The 20,854-nt window shown below is 50.6% G+C and overlaps 1 protein-coding gene across 1 annotated transcript; it reads right to left on the minus strand.

Annotated features, from left to right (window-relative positions):
* Positions 1-1,007: 1,007 nt before the first annotated feature.
* On the minus strand, positions 1,008-20,567 carry LOC144729836 (vascular endothelial growth factor A-like). The gene is made up of 8 exons (XM_078610351.1): positions 19,509-20,567; positions 15,414-15,459; positions 14,009-14,205; positions 12,373-12,449; positions 10,790-10,819; positions 10,013-10,087; positions 1,847-2,008; positions 1,008-1,029 (listed from the first exon to the last, which is right to left on the minus strand). Exons 1-8 carry the CDS (start codon positions 19,572-19,574, stop codon positions 1,008-1,010), a joined length of 675 nt encoding a protein of 224 aa, XP_078466477.1. The 5' UTR covers positions 19,575-20,567.
* Between the last annotated feature and the right edge of the window lie 287 nt (positions 20,568-20,854).

The raw sequence follows: 20,854 nt of genomic DNA on the forward strand, positions 1-20,854 counted from the left end.
TGGGACACAATTTTTTTCCAGGGGTGTACTTCACTTCGCGACTGGGGTACCAATCAATCCGAAATCAGTGCTACTCTGCGATGTCGAAACGCCAAACAGCATAAAAAAATCCGTTATCGAAAAATTCAACTTTGAATAGTGCATCGTGTACAGCTCGTCGAGATGAGACGATTGCCGCATCGCCGACCATCAACAGACTAAAAGTGACTGCATCACGGACATTGTGCGAGAGCCGGGGTACCATTATAAGGTTCAATTGGCCTCTTCGCATCATTCAGAAGCCAATTCTATTCGGAACCCTGCAGTGACCAGTGTGTCATCGGCATGTGTCAGATAATGTTCTCAGAAGATGACAGCACAGTAGAACTTCTACCTCTGAAGTCACTGCAATAGTAGGCATCCTTCTTCACACGAGGTGCACGCCTGTTTAATTATGCCCCCATAAGACGGTAAAGTCCATCCCATGGAAAAAAAAAGAAATTTGTAAAATTTACAACTCACTCCATTCAACTGAGAACCCAGTCTATTCGCAGGTGCCTGCAGTGCTGTTGATATAGAGCAGTGGTTCTACTGGTAGGAACCTCCTGGTTACACCAGTCCACAGGGGATTATTGTGTCCGTCCGTCCGTCGTGAATTCAAAAATGGGAGGGGTGGGGCTGGGTGGAGAGGGGAGGGTGGGGAGGGGCTGGGTGGGGAGGGGCTGGGTGGGGAGGGGAGGGTGGGGAGGGGCTGAGTGGGGAGGGTGGGGCTGGGTGGGAGGTGGGAGGGGTGGGGCTGGGTGGGGAGGGGCTGGTCACCCTGTGGTGCCCTTATAAAATCAACGTTTAACCTACTCATGCCGGCTTGTGCCCGCCCTCACAGTCGGCCATATTCGCGGAATACACCACGCTGCCGTTGACCCTGGCCATTGACCGAGCAACCCAACGTTCCTACCAGCTCCCTCCGCAGGAATGTGTTTAACCTGGGGGTGCGAGATGCCCTTTCTGAGTCTGCAGTAAATGCTGCTCTAGAGGATGCAGGCTGTGCAACTGCACCCGGGAACACATGGGACTAAAGGAGGCCCGGGCAACCGAGCTACGAGGAAGGCGGGAGGGGAGGAAAATAAAATTCAACTGACAGCCCAATTGTAATATCCTCGCAGCAGGGGTCAAAATCAACCACGCTTACACCACAGGGTGTCTATCAACTGCGCGATCCTCAGCAGTTATGCTGGCTCCATCGTCTCTGAGCCTCCTCCGAGTCACCCAGGGGCCACTTGCAAGTTTTATTTTTTGGGGTACACTTTGAATTTGTGGTGTGCGTGGGTGGCGGAGGTGAGGATCCCAGAGAGCCTGGCGTGGGAGAGGGGGGTTGGCGGGGGGGGGGGCTGAGTGGGGGCTGGAGGGGAGAGGATGGGGGAGAGGAGGTGGGGGAGGAGGGAGAGGAGGAGGAGGGAGGAGGGGGGATAGGGAGGAGGGGGCAGGGGGAGGAGGAGGTGGGAAGGAGGAGAGGAGGAGGGGGAAAGGAGGAGGGGGAAGGGAGGAGGAGGGGGGAGGAGGGGAGAGGGAGGAGGAGAAGGTAGGAGGAGGGGGGATGGGGAGGAGGAGGGGGAAAGAAGGAGGAGGGGGTAGGAGGAGGGAGGAGGGGGGATGGGGAGGAGGAGGAGGGGGGGGGCAGGGGAAGGAGGTGGGAAGGAGGAGGGAGGAGGAGGGAGGAGAAGGGGGGAAAGGAGGAGGGAGGAGGGGGGATGGGGAGGAGGAGGAGGGGGGGGGCAGGGGAAGGAGGTGAGAAGGAGGAGGGAGGAGGAGGTGGGAAGGAGGAGGGAGGAGGAGGGGGTAGCAGGAGAAGCCCTCTCCGCCAACTCGCCTGCAGCTGCTCGTGTTGAGGAGCCGGCCGCGTTGCAGGCAGCGCGCCGCGGGCAGCAGGCACGTGCACGCGCACGTGCGCGGGTCCTGCGAGAAGAGGCTGCGCCTGCGCCCGACGCACGGGGGGCACGTCCTGCTGCTACTGCTGCTACTGCTGCTGCTTCTAGAAACGCAGAGACAAAGATTCCACCGGTTTAGCCTGAAACAGTGGTCGGGACGAGTGCTGTGAAGCGAAATGGGCACCTTAAGAAGGTCTGCGGCGGTGGTGTGGGTGTGTGCGTGCCAGCACCACGCCCGGCCGCCTTTGTCTTTCCAGCGCTGATGTTAACACACCGCACTCATTCGGCGACCGGTTCAGATGTTCGCCCACCGATTGTTTGTGGCATTGCGCTCCCCACCTCGCCACCGCAAAGACAAAGACCCCCTCCCCCCCCCCGGCCCCCGTTTCGCCTTAACAGACATTGACGTGCAAATATTCTTGGTTCTTTCGGTAAAGTCACGTAGAAGGGAAATAATAAAATAATATAAATATATATCTATATAAATAATAAAACATATTTTTATATATTTGTTTTATTTAATTGTTTCCCTTCTACGTGACTTTACCGAAAGAACCAAGAATATGAATCCCTGCAGTCACGAAAGCTTTAAATAAAAAAAAAATTGACGTGCAAGTTGCTGATGGCGAGTATCTGTGAATGCCACCGCACGTGACGTTGACAAAAATTAAAACTCGTTGGTGCCACGTGCCGTGTTTGACGCTTCGCACCTCTGAACTCGCGTCACATCATTTGGTCGTGGACTATCTATAAATAGATCACCTTGTGTGATTATATCCAGCGTTGCTATTTGACAGGTTTCGCCTAAAAATGTTACGTGTGTGTATATACACACACACACTGGGGCGTGCTCTCGTGAAACTGGGTGGTTTGGCATAGTTGACTTGCAATGCAGATGTCGCATGGTTTGAATTAGATGTTTGCGCTACGGCAGCTGGAACAATGGACACGCTTCCTAAGGGGCCATCCATAAATGACGTCACGCGATTTTGGACGATTTTTGACCCCCCCCCCCCCTTGTCACACGGCGTCAACAAAAAGTCAGACCCCCCCCTCAAATGTGACGTCACAAAGCTCTGCCCCCCCCCCCAAAAACCATATTTCAATTTTTAAAATAAAACATGCTTCAAATCGCTTTAAACTATTGTCATTGTAGTGCGTATTTAATGTGGCGCTGCACTCTGATGTTGTAGGAGAAACATTTATTAAAAAGTCTACTTAATTAAGTAGAACGTGTTGTCTATGTTAATTTAAAGTTGCGCATTTTTACGTGACGTCACATTTCTCAAACCCCCCTCCCCTCGTCACACACAAATGTCTGACCCCCCCCCCCCAGGCGCGTGACGTCACCCAGCAGTACGGATGGGCTCACCACAGTTTGCTGATGGACAGACGTTAACTACCTCGCCTGGTATACAGGGGAGATCGCGGTTTCGATCCCAACTCTGACGCCTGCTATATATTTGGAGTGTGCTTGTCTCTCTCCCACGTGGTTGTGTAGATGTTCATCCGGGTTTAGAGTAAGTGGCTGCTATAAATGTCAACACGATGATCCATCACTTTTTATCAGGTCGCTTCTTAAAAGGAGCTGCTCAGTTGGCCTTACCTACTAAAATACAATTTAAAAAAGTTTTTTTTTTAGATGATCGGCAGGTCGCGTGCGGTGAGGCAACGTGTGTGTGGCTCGCCACTTCTCCCAAGACGTTTTGGCCATTCATGGAAACATCGGCTAAAATATCAAAAGGGGCTCTCTAGTGGACGCCCTTCCGCCAGTATTGGCGTGCGCGAGAAATTGCAGGGATGCACCTTTACTTATACAGAGACAAAGATCCCGTGTATAGCATACATAGGCTGTTGGGGCAAGTGCTTGTTTGCGAGCACCCTTTAAGGCCGGCGCGGCATACGAGAAGGTAGTGTAGCTAGTTCTGATGCTTACCCAGCACTGCAAACAGGTACTGTGCAGTATTCATTTCAGACTGTGTTGACCTATGGGAGGTCCGGGACTGGCTCTCACTCAGGTCGCGGGGTTCATAGTGCAGTGCGCTAACTACTGTGCCACTGCTCCCGGGAATAGAGAGAGAGAGAGACACGTCGTGCCAAGACACCTTGGGTTTGTACATCGTGAATGTTCAAATTTTCCTGACGTCATTGGCAAAGTGTAGGCCACTGTGTGTAGGCGTCAGGGTCAAAATTACCCCGCAAATTACTCAATTGGGATTATACGTAGCAATCATCTGCCCCAACTAGCAGACCCCAGGTCGCTCTTGCAAATGAGACGAATCCTGGTCTCTTGAGTTCTCACCTGGTTAAACATGAAAAAAAGTGAACTTAGAACTTGATGAAACAGTCGAATGACTGAATTATATTTACCCCTTAAAAGCCTCACTGAGTCTCAAGGCTTATATATATATGTGAGGGTCCTGAAATTCGATATTTGGCCAATTCCACGAACGGGCCTCTGGGTTAATGTGAGAGAAAGCTGAAGGATCTGGAGAAACCCCAGGATACGCGCGAGGGGTGGGTGGTGGCGGTGGTGGGGGGGTGGTGACATCCAGCCACGGTGTCTCCTGGCCACAACCTCGCAGTTTCCACGCCTGCATTACCCGGCAAAGCCGCTGGTCATCCAAATACAGTCAGTTGTCCGATAAAGAGTAGAGTTTTCATAAAGCGATGAATGTATTAAGGAACACTTTATATATATAACGCGGATGCGAATTGGATATAACGACGATTGCGTGAACAGAACTGCGTCGCGAAAGTAGGAATAAGCGGTTGTACGGCTGCCTCGGCGTAGCATCACACAAGGCGGGATGCTGCTGGATGCTTCGAGGTGTTCTACCCACGCGCCTCAGTCTTTGTTCAGCCTGTGTACACATCTCACGAGGACTGTGCTTTACCATTTTTTTTCATAACGCGTTTTTTTTTTTGCTCATAGCGCGGTGTTCAGGAACGCAACTACCGCGTTAGAGGAGAGAACAGAGTGTACGAAGTGGTCTCAAGGTGGCCGACATGAGGCGCTCTTCTTTCTACCGTGATCTCATTGTACATCTGCATCGTCGTTGGGGATATAAGCGCCGAGTCGTCACGTTGGCGGAAAGGTGGTTTCCGCAAACATTTGGCAGAAGGAACAACCAGATTGCAAGTTTTTATTTTTACCACGCTGACTGCGGTGTGATGCTGAGCAGCAGAGGTCAACACGGCAACATCCGTTGTTGTACTATACTATCCTCCAACGCCTACGCTCCCCGCCTTCGCCAACCGGTGAATAACGCTCACTGGCGTGCGGAAGAACTCATCCAGCAGTGGATCGACAAACGGCCGTACGCGTACGTGTGCAGGACTGCCATACGACACGCTGCGGGTCGTATGGTGTACCGTTTTTTTCCTGTGGGGTCATACCACCCAGCGGTTGCCGTTCTCGTTGCGCTGTTGACTTTTGGGAACAACAACAACAGGATAGCGCAGTGCAAGAACGGATGTTGCCCTTTAAGGGACAACACGCTTTGGGCCACTGTGGGAGGAATGACGGATACAGGTCAAAAAACGTGCTTGGTAGTCAACTAGTAAATTTTCTTTGCCGTAAGATCGGCTGATAAACTGGTTTCAGCCACTTCATAAACCGGACTCTGCGCTTCAGCGCAAAATCGCCTTCGCTAACCTGCTCACGTTCCTCCCTTAAAACAACCCTCATCTCTTCTCCCCGAGCCCATCCAGCTCCGACCAGACCTACCACTACCCCAACCCCAATCACTACCCCAACCCCAATCACTACCCCAACCCCTATCACTACCCCAACCCCTATCACTACCCCTATCACTACCCCTATCACTACCACTACGCCTACCACCAGTGCCGGATTAAGGTAGTGCGGGGCCCGTAGCACATGTTATAAAGGGGCCCTAAATAAATAAATAAACACATAAATATTGAAACACAAATTTGTAAATGTCGATTTAAAGCATTCGTGACTGCAGGGATTCATCTTCTTGGTTTTTTCAGTAAAGTCACGTAGAAGGGAAATAATAAAATAATAAAAATACAACATCATAAAATAATTATTTTATTATGTTTTCTTCTAAAAATAAAACATTATAAAATAATTATTTTATTATGTTTTCTTTTTATTAAAAGAAAGAACCGAGAAGACAAATTTGTAGCTTGCATAGTAAAGTAATTGTGTTTTTTCATTTGCTATACAGCCAGATAATACGACAAATCGCTAACCCTAAACACCCAGTCGTTCATAAAAGTTTAAGGCGGTATAGTACTATAGTAATAGAGCAAGTGCAGAATCACTTAACCGGAATTGATAGCTTGAAAACATTTAGCGCGGGGCCCTTGATAGTGCGGGGCCCGTAGTAGATGCTACTTTTGCTACGAGGATAATCCGGCACTGCCTACCATTACCCCTACCACTACGCCCATCACTACCCCTATCACCCCTATCACTACTCCTACCACTACCCCAACCCCTATCACTACCCCCATCACTAACCCAACCCCTATCACTACCACTACGCCCACCACTACCCCCCATCACTAACCCAACCCCTATCACTACCACTACGCCCATCACTACCCCCCATCACTAACCCAACCCCTATCACTACCACTACGCCCATCACTACCCCCCATCACTAACCCAACCCCTATCACTACCACTAAGCCCATCACTACCGCTATCACTACGCCCACCCCTCCATAACCTCTTCCGCCTATTCTCTTGCCACCTACATTGCGTCTTGGAATAAGGCGCTGAACAAATCTATCTAAGATAAGAAAACGTGCACGCTGCTGTTACCGCTGCACTGAACAACACCTCTGCAATCTGAACCCACTTTTTTTGGTGAGCATTTATGCACCGGTGACCAATGCGTGGGTGGGTGATCAAACACACATTTTGCCGTGCATCTCAGGACAAATCAGAACGAACGGCAACATCGGCAGACGACGATCTTCGTTACGGCTTATATGTCAAACAAAAAAAAATCCACGACGAAGAATCCATACGTAAAAAAAAAAGAGATAAGCTTCTCACCAACAGATGGCGCTCGCACTGCTTTTGTCCAGAGCAGCGTTCTTCCATTTGAAACCATTGTTGGGTTTGACAGCAGCACGATGATGATGATGGTGTGGGGGGGGGGTCTCACTATTTGTGTATTGTCGGGGGCCGCACGTCAGGGGGGCAATGAAGAACACTGCTCCCCCCCCCCCTTTCCCTGGAGTATTTTACTGCGGGTACATCCGCCGGGGTAATTTGATGGTCGGGTCATAGCTTTTCTGGTGGATCGCGGAGCCCTTTCAGATCCACAGTGCTTGTGGCGTGTTCGCCGTGAATGCATTCCTTCTTAACCCTCTTGTGACGCTGTAACGGGTGGAGTGCGAGGGGTAACGATGATCTAATATGAACCAAGCTGGAGAGTTATTCCCAAACAACTATTGATGTTTGGGAATAACTCTAGAGAAAGGCAGCCAAAACAATCAGAGGGTTACCCAAAGCCCCAAAAGATTCCCAAAAACCAGCGCTAAAAGTCAGCGCCCCCCCCCCCCCCGCTGCCTCTCCCCTCCCGACGACGTCGTTACGCGCGACGTCAACGTGCGGCGTCACGCTTCATGCTCCACGCGACGTTGTTCCTGCGCGACCTGAAACGTAACGTGACCCGTTTGCTGATGGAACCCCTTTTGGCGTGAGATAACCGCGCGTAACGCATGGATTTTATTTTTTCTTCCGTGGGCTGTTCCGGCTTCTGAGCAACCCCGCGCCCGTTACTTTTTCCGACGTGACGCGTCGGCTAAAGCGCTGACATCGCGGCCGTTCATCTGCTTACGGGCTTAGCGCCCCTGCTCAGTGGCAATGGGACCTCGCGAGCGATGGATTTATTGTTCTTGGACATCGAGGACAGAGGGAAACGTCGGCGAGAATTTCCACTAAAGAGCCCAGACGAGCGGGTCCGAGGTTTGCGCCGAGCGGATCACGCAGCTCGTGTCGGGCGCGCCAAGTTGGCAGCCCGTTTTAGATCCTGGCACCAGATGCAAACAAATTCCCGGAGTTAAAATTGCTTCCTAATTTTATGGCCACTCTGATTTCCACTGCGAATAATAGTGAGAGTTCTCACGTCTTATGTAACTGACCCAGTGGACTTCAGCACCCTCTGTAAATGAAAGCATTGATAACTCTACAGTTATTAGTCAATCGAATACAGTCTGTTCTTCTACAACGCGGCATTTGCATTCCGGAAGAGCACCATGCTATGGAAAAATCGCGTTGCAATAAATGAAATAATAAATCTTATATAAAACAGGGTAAAGCACAGTCCGCGATAACACGTGAGATGCGTACGCAGGTTGAACAAAGACTGAGGCGCGTGGGTAGTAGCATCGAGAAGCATCCAGCAGTATCCCAATGCCTTGTGTGACACTACACCGAGGCAGCCGGGCAACTGCGTGACGCAGATCTGTTCACTTAATCGCGTCATATCCGATTCGCATCGGCGTTATAAAAACCTGTGTTCCCGAATACATTCATGGGGTTATGTCCAATTCGCGCTGTGAAAACACGCGTTACGGGAGAACATACTGTACTAGGATGAACGCCTTCCAAATACCGTATCAGCCATGGGGGCTGTTTAACCATACTTCCCGAACACTAGTCAGTGCGGCCTGGTGAAGGATACGCGCCCAGGAACCGGTTCACTAACCTGCAATGACCAGCGTGGGGATGTATGGTCATTGCAGGTTGGCGAAAGAGGGGTTGGCCCAAGAACGGTTGTTCGGATATCGCTCACGTTAGCCATGGTGGCCGGGAATCAATCCCAGATCGCCAGGTTCGTATCGCGGCGTGCCAAACCGCAGTGCCACACCGCTCCATCTCATTTTAAATCATAGGGGGGGGGGGCGGTGGGGGGGGGCTCAATTCTTACGCAACACATGTCATTGTGCGACGTGTTGCTTTGACAACAGTGGCACCTGTATCCTAGCAACCGCGAGTCGCACTTCCGTTGGTAGCAGGCAGCTGCTCATTGACACTTGGGGGGGGTGGAGAATGCCGAGGGTCTCATTCCGGGGGGGCCCAGTTCGCTGCCAGGCGGTTCGTTCAACCGCTGTTAGCTGGGCCCCCCCCCCACACCACACACACCGCACATGAGCGTGGCAAATCGCACGACAACAGCTGGAGCAGAAAAAAAAAATCGAAAAAGTCAACAAAATATTCCCACGTGTTTGCTCCGTTGACTCAGTTTAAATGTAAAACAAATGTTCACAGTAGTGCATTGCCAAGCGTGTCTACCAAATAAATGTTTCTCATTGCCTTTTTAATCGTAGAAATAACATCTATATTTATATTTGGCAACCTGTAGGAGGGTTTTCGTACTTTATAAGCCGTTATTGCTGGGTCTAATGACGTTACAGATATACGTGTGCATGTCTTGCAGTATAGAAATGTTGTCTTGTTGACCATTCTCATCTGTACTTTTGGTTCTTTCGGTAAAGTCACGTAGATAGGAAAATAAATAATAGATCACTATTATTTATTTTCCTATCTACGTGACTTTAATAGATCACTATTATTTATTTTCCTATCTACATGACTTTACTGAAAGAACCAAAGAGTATGCATTCCTGCATTCACGAAAGCTTCAAATCTAGACATTCTCATCTGCTTTAAACCAAAATGCCTACCTGCCTATCTACCCATCCACCTACTCAACTGCCCACCTACTGACTCACAAACCTACCTACTATCCTACCTTTCAAACGACATACCTAACCACCCACCTACCTACCAATCTAACCATCTACTTACCTACCCATCCACCCACCTACTTACCTACCTATCTACCCACCTACCTATGCACCTATACCTACCAAGTAACTTGCTACCCACCTACCCACTACCTCTCCAACTCCATAGCTACCTAACCACCTCCGTACCCTATCACTACCTACCTAACCAAACATTTACACATTCAAAAGCCACAGCGTGAACAATGCCGGGACGAAAAAAAAAGTCGTGGCTCTGCGTTGGAAATGTTCTCTCGAGCGTTTGCAACTTCTGCTCCGAGAGTGTGAAGGTGGATGCGGTGACGTTGACCCCCTGCGGGCGGACTCACGGTTTGGCTCCCTCCTTCCGCTGCCGTTCCTTCCTCCTCTCTCGTCGCTCTTTCCTTGATTCAGGCTCCCGCGCTCTGCACGGAGGAAAAGAATTGAACGCCGCGATTCACGTCCACTTTGGCCGGTTTCGTCCCGAAGAGTCCGTTTGGAACTGTTGCTGAGCTGTGCGACCGGTGTAAGAGGACGGAAGCGGGTATTGCAGAACTACTTCCAAAATCTCTGCAAGTCACCTCTTACCTACACCGGAGGGGGGGGGGGGCGAGGGGGGGGGCAGCACTTTCCCAACTATGTTGCTACAGAAAGTAATGTTCTACGCTTGACGGGTCAATCTGATATAGTTTTTTTTATTCTCAGAGATGGAATTTAGGTCCTTGATTCATTCCAGTCAGGATGAGCTCGGACTCGACTCTCTGTACGCCAAGAAGACATTACTGAACTAAGTTCCGCGAAACAGAGACTCGCTCACAGACAGGCAAAGCAAATTCCTTCTAATTTGAAGTTTTATTTAGCTGCCAAAGCTGCTGTGAATTGAAAAACTACTTTTTTTTTGTATCGCGAAATCAAAGTGTTTGTACACCCCCCCCACCCCCGAGCGAACACGTGGTGGTGCTCGTCTCATCGCAACCGTCGGCCCTGAGGCCAGTCGTGGAAATTCCACGTTCTCAAGGCGGGGCCTGGTACATCACGGTGTACTCTTTCTAATTAAAACAGCGACGACGACGACAAACATTGCGACGAGTGGTGCTTGTGTTTGTTTCCCCGACCCCAGTGCTCACCTCTCTGATTTTCCTCTGCTCGTTACTTGTCTGTGGGGGGCGAAGGGGGGGGGGGGTCACAGGATGTAGAGGTCGTTATGCCGGCAGTGTCACGGAGGTGGTTTGTCAAAGCACAGTTTGGCTTTTCAGTGTTGCCTGTTCTCGTGTGGTGTGTGTGTGTTGTCTCTTCTGCACTGCATATGAACACCGCGTGTTGTGTGTGTTTGTGTGCTGTTTCTTCTGCACTGCATATGAACATCGTGTTGTGTGTGTTTGTGTTGTCTCCTCTGCACTGGACATGAGCAGTGTTTCGTGTCCAACCACTTGCTCACTGAGTGAGTTTCTCAAATGCCCCCTCTTGCTCCGAGATGCACTGCGTGGCAGGTCGTGGCATGAATAATAAATGATGGCGGTGAGGTAGTTAAGCGATCGTTTGAAATGTCTGACCGTTTTGCAAATTGAATTATGTATTGGTGACCAATCTATTCAAAACACTCACTGTGGCACACTTTTTGTTAGTGGTGTTCCCTTACATGCATGGGTTTTCTCCAAATACTCCAGTTTTCTTCCACTCGCAAACAAAAACAAAAACCCCTTAAAAATAGTAGACAGTGGCCAAACATGCCAGTGCAGGAACCAGCATATACATATTCTTGGGACTCAATGTGAGGCTTTTCTGTATAAATAATTGTTCTTATTATTATACCAATGTTAATTGACATTACTTCAATGAGGTGGGGGGGGGGGGGGTGAATCGGCGACGCCGTGCAAAGTGCCCTGCACTGTGAATTTGGCGACCTGCCTCCGATTTGTCTGACATCATTGCAATAACCGCGAACACAACTTCTGCCACATCCTCCTCCTCCTCCCCTGTCCACACACCATGGAACACACCCTGAGCCCACCCCGCTCCCTCCCTAATTTCCCCTCTTGTTTTCTCTTCATTCGTTTTGTGTTCAGGTGGCCGGGTCTTGACTCCAACGAAGCAGTCCTTTTGGTGGATCAGGGAAGGAACGGTAGCTAGAGTTTGGCAGCCGAGGTCTCACTCCGTATCGGTCGAGCGACGTTTTCTTTTCATCGGCTGCGTTACACCGTGTGGAAGCCACCTGGCCTATCATTCCATGCGTCGCTCCTGATCTTAACGGCCGCAGTTATGCACTTCCCCTCTCTACGCTTGCAAAACGTCATCTAGGGTTGGATTAGGGTTAAGGCATCGTGCCTTGAAACGTGCGGTGTCACGATCGGCCTCTGCGGAGAAGGCTCGTAAGAGGATGCTACCTTTCAATTGGAGGCAGTCGCCCTCCAACAACAACAGAGGGCGAAGGAACGACGCTCACAACAACGGGCGGAGTGCCGGGCAGCTAAACGCAGCAAGTTGGCACAGCGGGTAGCACAGATGGTGAATCTGCCAGTCACATTGTTCAGTCAACCCATTATACCGGAGTCTGTCCCATGACCTTCCTGCCAATGAGCCTTCCACACTTCGCGTGGCCTCAAATTACATGTGGCCTGGCACAAGCGCTACGGTGACTTCACCACCACTTAGTGGCGAATGGCACCTGTTGTATACCTGTGTGTGTATCCGTGTGTGTGTGTGTACTCACCTGCACTCACACGCACTGTGCTGCACAAACGTCATCTCTTCCAAATACTGCCCATGCAGCGGCTTCACCTTTAGAATCTAAACATCAGAGAACACCACCGTCATCATCATCTGCACCATCAGCATCAGCAGCCACAACCAGCGAGCAACATCAGCACCACCAGTATCATCAGCATCACCAACACTAGCAGCACCAGGAATAAGAAAAGCATCTTCAACAGTATCACCACTAGGAATGACAGCATGGGTCTACTATAGCATGGATATTACAGCCGTAGTATAGCGGTATTGCGTGTATCCGTGTGTGTACCCTTGTGTGTATCGATATTGTAGTGGTTAGCGCGCTGTGCAGTGAACCCTGGTCCTGGGAATCCCCTAGGTCGACTCAGTCTTAATCGAATACCTTTACGTCGCCACTAGAAAGACAAAGGCGGCTGGGCGGGGTGCCTGCCTCCCACACCGTCGTATTCCATGCTGACCTTCATAGATAATTCTAGATTTTAAGCTTTCGTGAGTGCAAGGATTCATACTCTTAGGTTTTTTCGGTAAAGTCACGTAGGTAAAAAATAAAAAGAATAATAGAAATAAAATGATAATAAATGAAAATAAATCAATTAAATCATAGATAATTATTAGCGCTCGTTGACAGCACTTGCCTCAACAGTCTTGCAGCGCACGTGGGCACTGCGTGGTGGTGTTGTGCACGTGGGCACTGCGTGGTGGTGTTGTGCACGTGGGCACTGCGTGGTGGTGTTGTGCACGTGGGCACTGCGTGGTGGTGTTGTGCACGTGGGCACTGCGTGGTGGTGTTGTGCACGTGGGCACTGCGTGGTGGTGTTGTGCACGTGGGCACTGCGTGGTGGTGTTGTGCACGTGGGCACTGCGTGGTGGTGTTGTGCACGTGGGCACTGCGTGGTGGTGTTGTGCACGTGGGCACTGCGTGGTGGTGTTGTGCACGTGGGCACTGCGTGGTGGTGTTGTGTGCGTGGGCACGCACCTGCATGGTGGTGTTGTGTTGGTGTGGGCACGCACCTGCATGGTGGTGTTGTGTTGGTGTGGGCACGCACCTGCGTGGTGGTGTTGTGCACGTGGGCACTGCGTGGTGGTGGTGTTGTGTGCGTGGGCACGCACCTGCATGGTGGTGTTGTGTTGGTGTGGGCACGCACCTGCATGGTGGTGTTGTGTTGGTGTGGGCAAGCACCTGCATGGTGGTGTTGTGTTGGTGTGGGCACGCACCTGCGTGGTGGTGTTGTGCACGTGGGCACTGCGTGGTGGTGTTGTGTGCGTGGGCACGCACCTGCATGGTGGTGTTGTGTTGGTGTGGGCACGCACCTGCATGGTGGTGTTGTGTTGGTGTGGGCACGCACCTGCATGGTGGTGTTGTGTTGGTGTGGGCACGCACCTGCATGGTGGTGTTGTGTTGGTGTGGGCAAGCACCTGCATGGTAGTGTTGTGCACGTGGGCACTGCGTGGTGGTGGTGTTGTGTTGGTGTGGGCACTGCGTGGTGGTGGTGTTGTGTGCGTGGGCAAGCACCTGCATGGTGGTGTTGTGTGTGCGTGGGCACGCACCTGCATGGTGGTGTTGTGTTGGTGTGGGCACTGCGTGGTGGTGGTGTTGTGTGTGCGTGGGCACGCACCTGCATGGTGGTGTTGTGCGTGCGCGTGGGCAAGCACTGGAGCCGCTCGTCCCCGCAACAGCCGGCGCAGCGCAGGAGGCGCACGCAGGGCGGCTTGAAGAGATGCTCCACGTCCCGCGGCCGCTCGGCCGACACGGGCACCAGCACCTCCATGGCGCGGCAGAAGCTGCGCTCCCACACTGCGCGGAACGGCACCGCTGCGTGGAGGGGGGGGGGGGCACGCGGAGGGGGGGGGGGGCACGCGGAGGGGGGGGGGGCACGCGCACACGAGCGTGGACAATCGACGTCGTCGTCATCATCGTTGTCACCGCACCACGTCGTTGTGGTTGTGCTGATCATGGTGGTGCTCGTGGTCGTCTTCATCCCGAGGCCAACTCTCACCCAACTGTCGTCCCAACTCCAACCCCAACCCAACCCCAACCCAACCCTAACTTAACTCTAACTACAACCGCAACCCTAACTCAACCTTAGCCCAACTCTATCCAAACCCTATCCACGACCGCAACCCTAACTCAACCCTAACCCAACTCTAACCAAACTCTAACCACAACCCTAACCCAACTCTAACCAAACCCTAGCCACAACCCAACCCCAACTCAACCCTAACCCAACTCTAACCAAACCCTAGCCACAACCACAACCCGAACTTAATCTGAGCCCAACTCTCACCCAACCATAACCCTCAGCTTGAGTGTGACTCGTGTGATTTTTTTTGTCCTTTAAAAGAAGTATTTTCTAATCACAAGCGTGCCTTGAGGAATTGAAAATATGCAACAATATAAATTACAGCATCCACACCCTCCCACTCATACTCACACCGCCTCCCACACATAGACAACACGAACAAAGATCCCCCCTATAGCCTCGACGGACTGGAGGGGCAAGTGCTGTTAGTGAGTACCGATGAAGGTTGGCACGGCATACGAAGGAGTTGGTGCCCAGCACCACACCGACTGCCTCATTCTGATGTCTATAAATGGGTTCTCGTTTAAGGCTGAGTCGACCTTGGGGTGGCCCAGGACCGGTTCAGGTATTCACCACCGATATTGGCCGTGCACGGGAATCGAACTCGGGTTGCCAGATTCAAAGCGAAGTACGATAAATACGACACCACCGATTCCGCTTAGGCGCGCACAATCCCGTGTGTACAAGCTAAAGAAAGTAACCTACGCGGATTGTTGGGTTAAGTGCTGTTCGCGAGCACCTATTAATAATGAGTATTTCAGCTGGAAGAGAGGGAACGACTCAGAGTCACGAGGATGAACCACAGACAAGCCGTGAGATGAACCGACGCCAAGAACTGCCCAAGTTCTGCGGTTCTCTATATATGCAGGTGTTATTGGCCAATTAATGAGCGTTTACTTATGAATCAAACACACCGCATGCACAGCCAACTGTTCCTTACCTTCATTGCTGCCTCCTCTTGGCACTTCCTCTGTGTCAAACGACTGCTGATACAAGCACACACGGACAAAATACAAGACCACACACATCAACAACATCACGTAAATATTTTATGCTGAGTGATGGAACTAAATGGGCATTTTCCCTTGTGGTTATACAACATTGATTGATTATGGTAATGACTACACGATTGTTGTACTCGATTGCTGCATTGTAGTAATTCACATTTCTCAAAATTAAGAGCAGCATACCAAGTTGTGTAAGAGGTGCAACATTTTTAATCGCTGCATATTATAATTACTTATTTATCCAGGAAAGCCACCCTGAGTTCAATTATATATTTTTTGTTTTTTTTAATATTAAACCTTTCTCAGCCAATTTAGGAGTTATTTGCACATGTGGAAGGAAACCGGAGCATCTGGAAGAGAAAAAAAACCCCATGCGTGCGAAGGGACAACACTCGATCCCCATGCAGATGGAAACGGATTGGAGACTCGTCTACAATTAGCTGAACCGCCTTATCCTGGCGAGCCAGGCTACGGCTCCTCCTCGACGCTCACGGCAAGGGAGTTTCGTGACATCTGTGCGGTGATCCACCAACCCTCACTGCCTCCACAGCACTGGATTACCGGCCACGTGCACAGCCACCAACGGCCCAGCTGACATGAATATTGGCAGCTGATGAACGACGCACAAACATGGACAATGACCAATAAAGATGGCAGAGGGGGCTAATAAGTGACCCAAGAAAGCACGGAAAGGTGCATGCTGGGAGTGAGACTAACAAACACTTGGCTCAGAAAGCAAATGAATGTCAGCATATTGACTAATTAGAGGAAAACAAGTGGGCTCGGGCACGACACGTGGCCACAGTTGACGATGGCCAATGCACGCGACTGGTGAAGGAGTGGCAGCCAGGGGAGGTAACGCACGACCACCGACGAGATGGAGTCAGAGGTCACTTCACGTGCAGGAGCCGCGTGGGTTGTGGTACCACAGGTCGGTGATGTTGAAGGCGTGGGTTGGCCTTCATCCGGCAGTGAATAGACAATAGACGATGATGATGATGATTGCAGTGACGCATTAGTAATGCTATGGGTCTCTCCAAGGCCTTCACGATGGCCAGGACCGTCTGAGATGATGGGGGGGTTCAAACTTTGAATGCATTCGCTTGGCATGAAAGCACAATTGAGTTTGAGGTGATGGCCTCAGCCAACTTCCTCGGCGTAACATGGTCGGGGTGGACTTGTCGCCGAGTGAAGATTGTTTTTTGTCACGCAACGACCAAATAATGAATTTCAGCGTGAACGCTTTGCAGCTCTGATTGCAGGCGGCGTGATGGGTCTCGCAAAAATTATCCAAGACGAACAGAATGTTATTCTAAAGTCGTGATGACACGAGGAACGTACCCCTACATGAAGCATCCCGTTGTTTGATTGTTCATTATTTATCGTTGTCTGTGTCTGGCTCGTTTGCACAGCTCAGTCTACTCCATTTGTTTTCAAATGTAAAAAGTTGGCTTGTGATTTACGTGTTCGCTAAATAACAACTTCGATTCTCGCACGGTCTTAATGATCAATATTAATTGACGAGTGGACGCGTCCGTTACATGACTACAGTATTCGCAACGACGTGACCTCAAACGAGACGCGCACACGCCTAAGAAGCGCACGGCCTTTTGTGCATTATTGAGAGAGAAAAACAACAACGACAACCAACATTTGCTGAAGAAGTGCATTGTTGGGCCACTTGTCTTCAATCAGCATCAAAATAAATGTTGATGATGGGGCCCCGTGGTGGCTAGGAGATGTCATCTCCCTCGCGGGGTCTACAGGAGGTCGTGGGTTCTATCCCGACCCTGACGCCTGCTGTATATTTGGAGCCTGCACGTCTCTCCCCGTGGTCGCGTGGATTTTTCTCCGGGTCCTCCGATTTTTTTCCCCTCCACATTTGGAATCGACACGCGTTTAGAGTATTTGGCTGCTAAACATTTTCCACGTGATAAGCCCACTCCGTTGAGCTATCATTTGTGATAGCCAGCTCGCTTCTGAAATATAGCTACATTGATCAGTGGGCCTTACCTGGTAAAATAAAATTTAAAAATTCGTTTACATTTGGCAGCAGCAGTGATAATGATGCAGTAATTGGCAACGATGGGCCGATCTCCTCCTAATTATTGTCAATCACTGCAGCATCAATGCTGCTGTCGATCGGTCACATTTGCCCGCGTTTATTTTCATCGTGATCCAAGACGAGGTGGCCACCAACAATGCAGTTCTTCAGGAACTGTTGCTGGGCTTTTTGTTGTTGTTGTTGCCGTTGAAGGTATTTGCACAAATGGCTGCGTCCTTCTTGCACACGTTAGCGCGCTGCTGTTTGAACGCACGGTTTTGTGGCATGCGCTCTCACACGGGATAGTCTGTCCTGGTGGGTAGAGGATTGAACGATGTCGTCGTCGGCGCACGCGGCTTGGAGTGCGGTAATTCTCTCTTGGCTGCAATGACGACCTCTATTGGCCGAGCTGCGTCAATGCATGGACAGGTATGTACGTATGTTGAACGTCTTTCGCACCGTGCGTAGGTAAACCATAAAGAAAAATGTCAATATCCATAATATATGCGGCATAGCCTTAATGAGCCTCAAGACTCTTTTTTTCGAGATGGTCCTGCTACATTGAAGATGCTTGGCCAATTCTATTATCACGGGACCTCCCTTGCAGGTATCAACATTGCCCTTTCTGGCAACAAAAGAACTGTGTTAAGATGTTAAACCACCAAAATGAAACCTTTTGCAAGGAATCATGTCTGCATTAACCACAAATACTTGTGGTGAACATGCAAAAAAAACATGCTCTGATAGTATATGCATTGTCTTTGAAACTGATTGGTCCACACCAGAGACAGCTTTCTTTTGAGCCTCGTCTCGAACAGTGTTAGACCAGAGGACGCCAAAAGGCGAACAGCACAAAGACAATGCCACGATCAGGACATTGAGAGCTCGGGGCGAGCAGCTACATCATGGGACCTCCTCCCATGCCAGTATCAAAGTATAAGAATAGGTTTAACTCTTTCTGGAAATAAAACAGCTCTGGTTAAGATGTTAAAACACCAAACTGAAACCTTTTGCAAGGGATCCTGTCTGCATTAAACACATATACTTGTGGTGAACATGCAAACAAAAAAATGCATGCTCTGATTCGACTTTTGGCGTCCTCTGGTCTAACACAGTTTGAGACTAGGCTCTAGAGAAAGCTGTCTCTGGTGTGGACCAATCAGTTTCAAAGACAATGCATCATATTATATGAGAATGTTTTTGTTTGCATGTTCACCACAAGTACGTGCGGTTAATGCAGACATGATTCCTTGCAAAAGTTTTCAGTTTTTATTGCCTAAAATGGTAAAACCTATCCTTACAATTCGACTATAATGAGTGTTTAGATTCGCGTGGGGGGGGGGGTACTGAAGAACCCACAGAAAACCCACCACGCAAACGAGTGGTGGGTGTCACTAAGCAATGACAACTCCCGGTCACATCCCGCAGTCCCACGCCAAAGGCAGTGCGAATGACAATAGATCTCACTTTTTATTCAAATATATATAATTGTGTTTGCCTGGCCAGGTGAGTAAAAACTCGGTCGGATATCAAGTTGATATGACCCTGTAAGATGCACGCCTGTATTTTGAACTTTTGTCGCACCTTCCGTAGCCAATTGTGCGGGGGAAGGACAACAAACTAAACACACAAAGCAGTTCTAAAGAAGTAACTTTGTCAATCTAGATTTAAAAGTGCATAACTCCAGTGGATTCTTAATATCGAAAGGAAGAGCGTTCCAGACGGCCACAGAAGCGCATCTAAAAGCGCACCATGCAGTGGGCGTCTTTGTTCAGTGTCTATCCAAAAACCACTCCAAGGTCGACCGGAGTTCGCGTGATGGCTTATGCCTCTTGACGAGCTCAGCAAGGTATTGTGGTTCATTCGCAGCAAGCAAAGATGGTGATCGTTTGAGATAACCCGAAAGAGATGTCCAGGTGATGTGGCCAGGTGCATTGTAGGTGTGCAGTAACCATGGTGATAAGGGAGGGAGGGTTGCTCATACCTGCGCCACGGCTCCGTGTAGCATCGTAAGCAGTACGACTCGCAGAGCGTAAAGTCTGTGAGCCATGCCTGGCTCCAATCCCTCCTCTCACAGCATCAGCCTCTCTCTCTCGCTCGCTCCTCTCCTCTCCTCGTGGGTTCGTCTGTCTTTGTTGAGTAGCCAGGGGCGATGTCAAACCTCCATCGTTTTCAAGTCGAAGACGGAGTTCATTTTAAAAATCAAAACCGACGATGCCACCGCACCCACGATCCCTGTCGAATGCGGTTGAATTTAATCCACGCGAAGCCACGCAAAGGGGTCGAGGTCTGTGGGCCCGGGGGTTGACGGAGCACGTGGGGAGCAGAGGCTTCAAGGAGCACGCGGAGAGCAGCCGGGTTGACGGAGCACGCGGGGAGCAGAGGCCTCACGGAGCACGTGGGGAGCAAGTTAAAACCTGCAGGCAAAAATGGGAGAGTTCGGGTCTTCTGCCTTCTTCCTTTCTCTGGCCAGGGCTCCTCTTGAACTCTCTGAGAGGACTCCGAAAAACCTCTTGATCAACCTCCTTTATCACTCCCGAACGCTCTGGAATGCCCCGCAATGCTTCTGTGCTCTCTGGAAGACGTTTCAATATCTCCCCATTCGCTTATTTTTTTTGTTTAATCCAGTCGAAGGCTCTCCGAGGACGGTGTGTCTCTTGAAACACTCTTGAACGCTCGTGGATCTTCTAAAACACTCTTGAACACTTTTTACGCTTTATTCCTGAATCGCCCGGAACGCTCCTTGATCATGCAAACGTCCTTCAACACCGCTGTATCTTCTGAAGCGCCTCTTGAAGATGCAGTGTCACCGCCGAAACCTTCGAAAAGCTTCGGTTGTGGTTTTGGAACACTTTTGATCGCTCGCGTTATCTTCTGGAACACTTCTCGACGCTCCCAATCACTCCCGGGTCCCTTGGAGCGCTCCGGAATGCTCCAGAAGGGGGGTCCCAGAACCCACGATGAGAGCTGCACCTGGACTCGACGGATGGCTCCCGAGTGCGCGCGCTCCTCCTGTCCCACGTGCCGAAGGAGGCGGACTGCTGCTGCTTGGGGATTTACACACCCACCCACTCACTCAGGCAGCCACCCCACGCGGCCAGCCACTCGCCAGCCCACCCACTCAACTACTCACCCAGCCAGCCACTCACCGATGACTACAGCTAGTCACTCACCAGCCCACCCACTGGGCCACTTACCCAGCCAGTCACTCACCGATGACTACAGCTAGTCACTCACCAGCCCACCCACTGGGCCACTCACCCAGCCAGTTACTCACCGACGCATACAGCTAGTCACTCACCAGCCCGCCCACTGGACTACTCACCCAGC

Source organism: Lampetra planeri, chromosome 33 (assembly GCF_965212315.1).
Source record: "Lampetra planeri chromosome 33, kcLamPlan1.2.h2, whole genome shotgun sequence".
Lineage (NCBI taxonomy): Eukaryota > Metazoa > Chordata > Hyperoartia > Petromyzontiformes > Petromyzontidae > Lampetra > Lampetra planeri.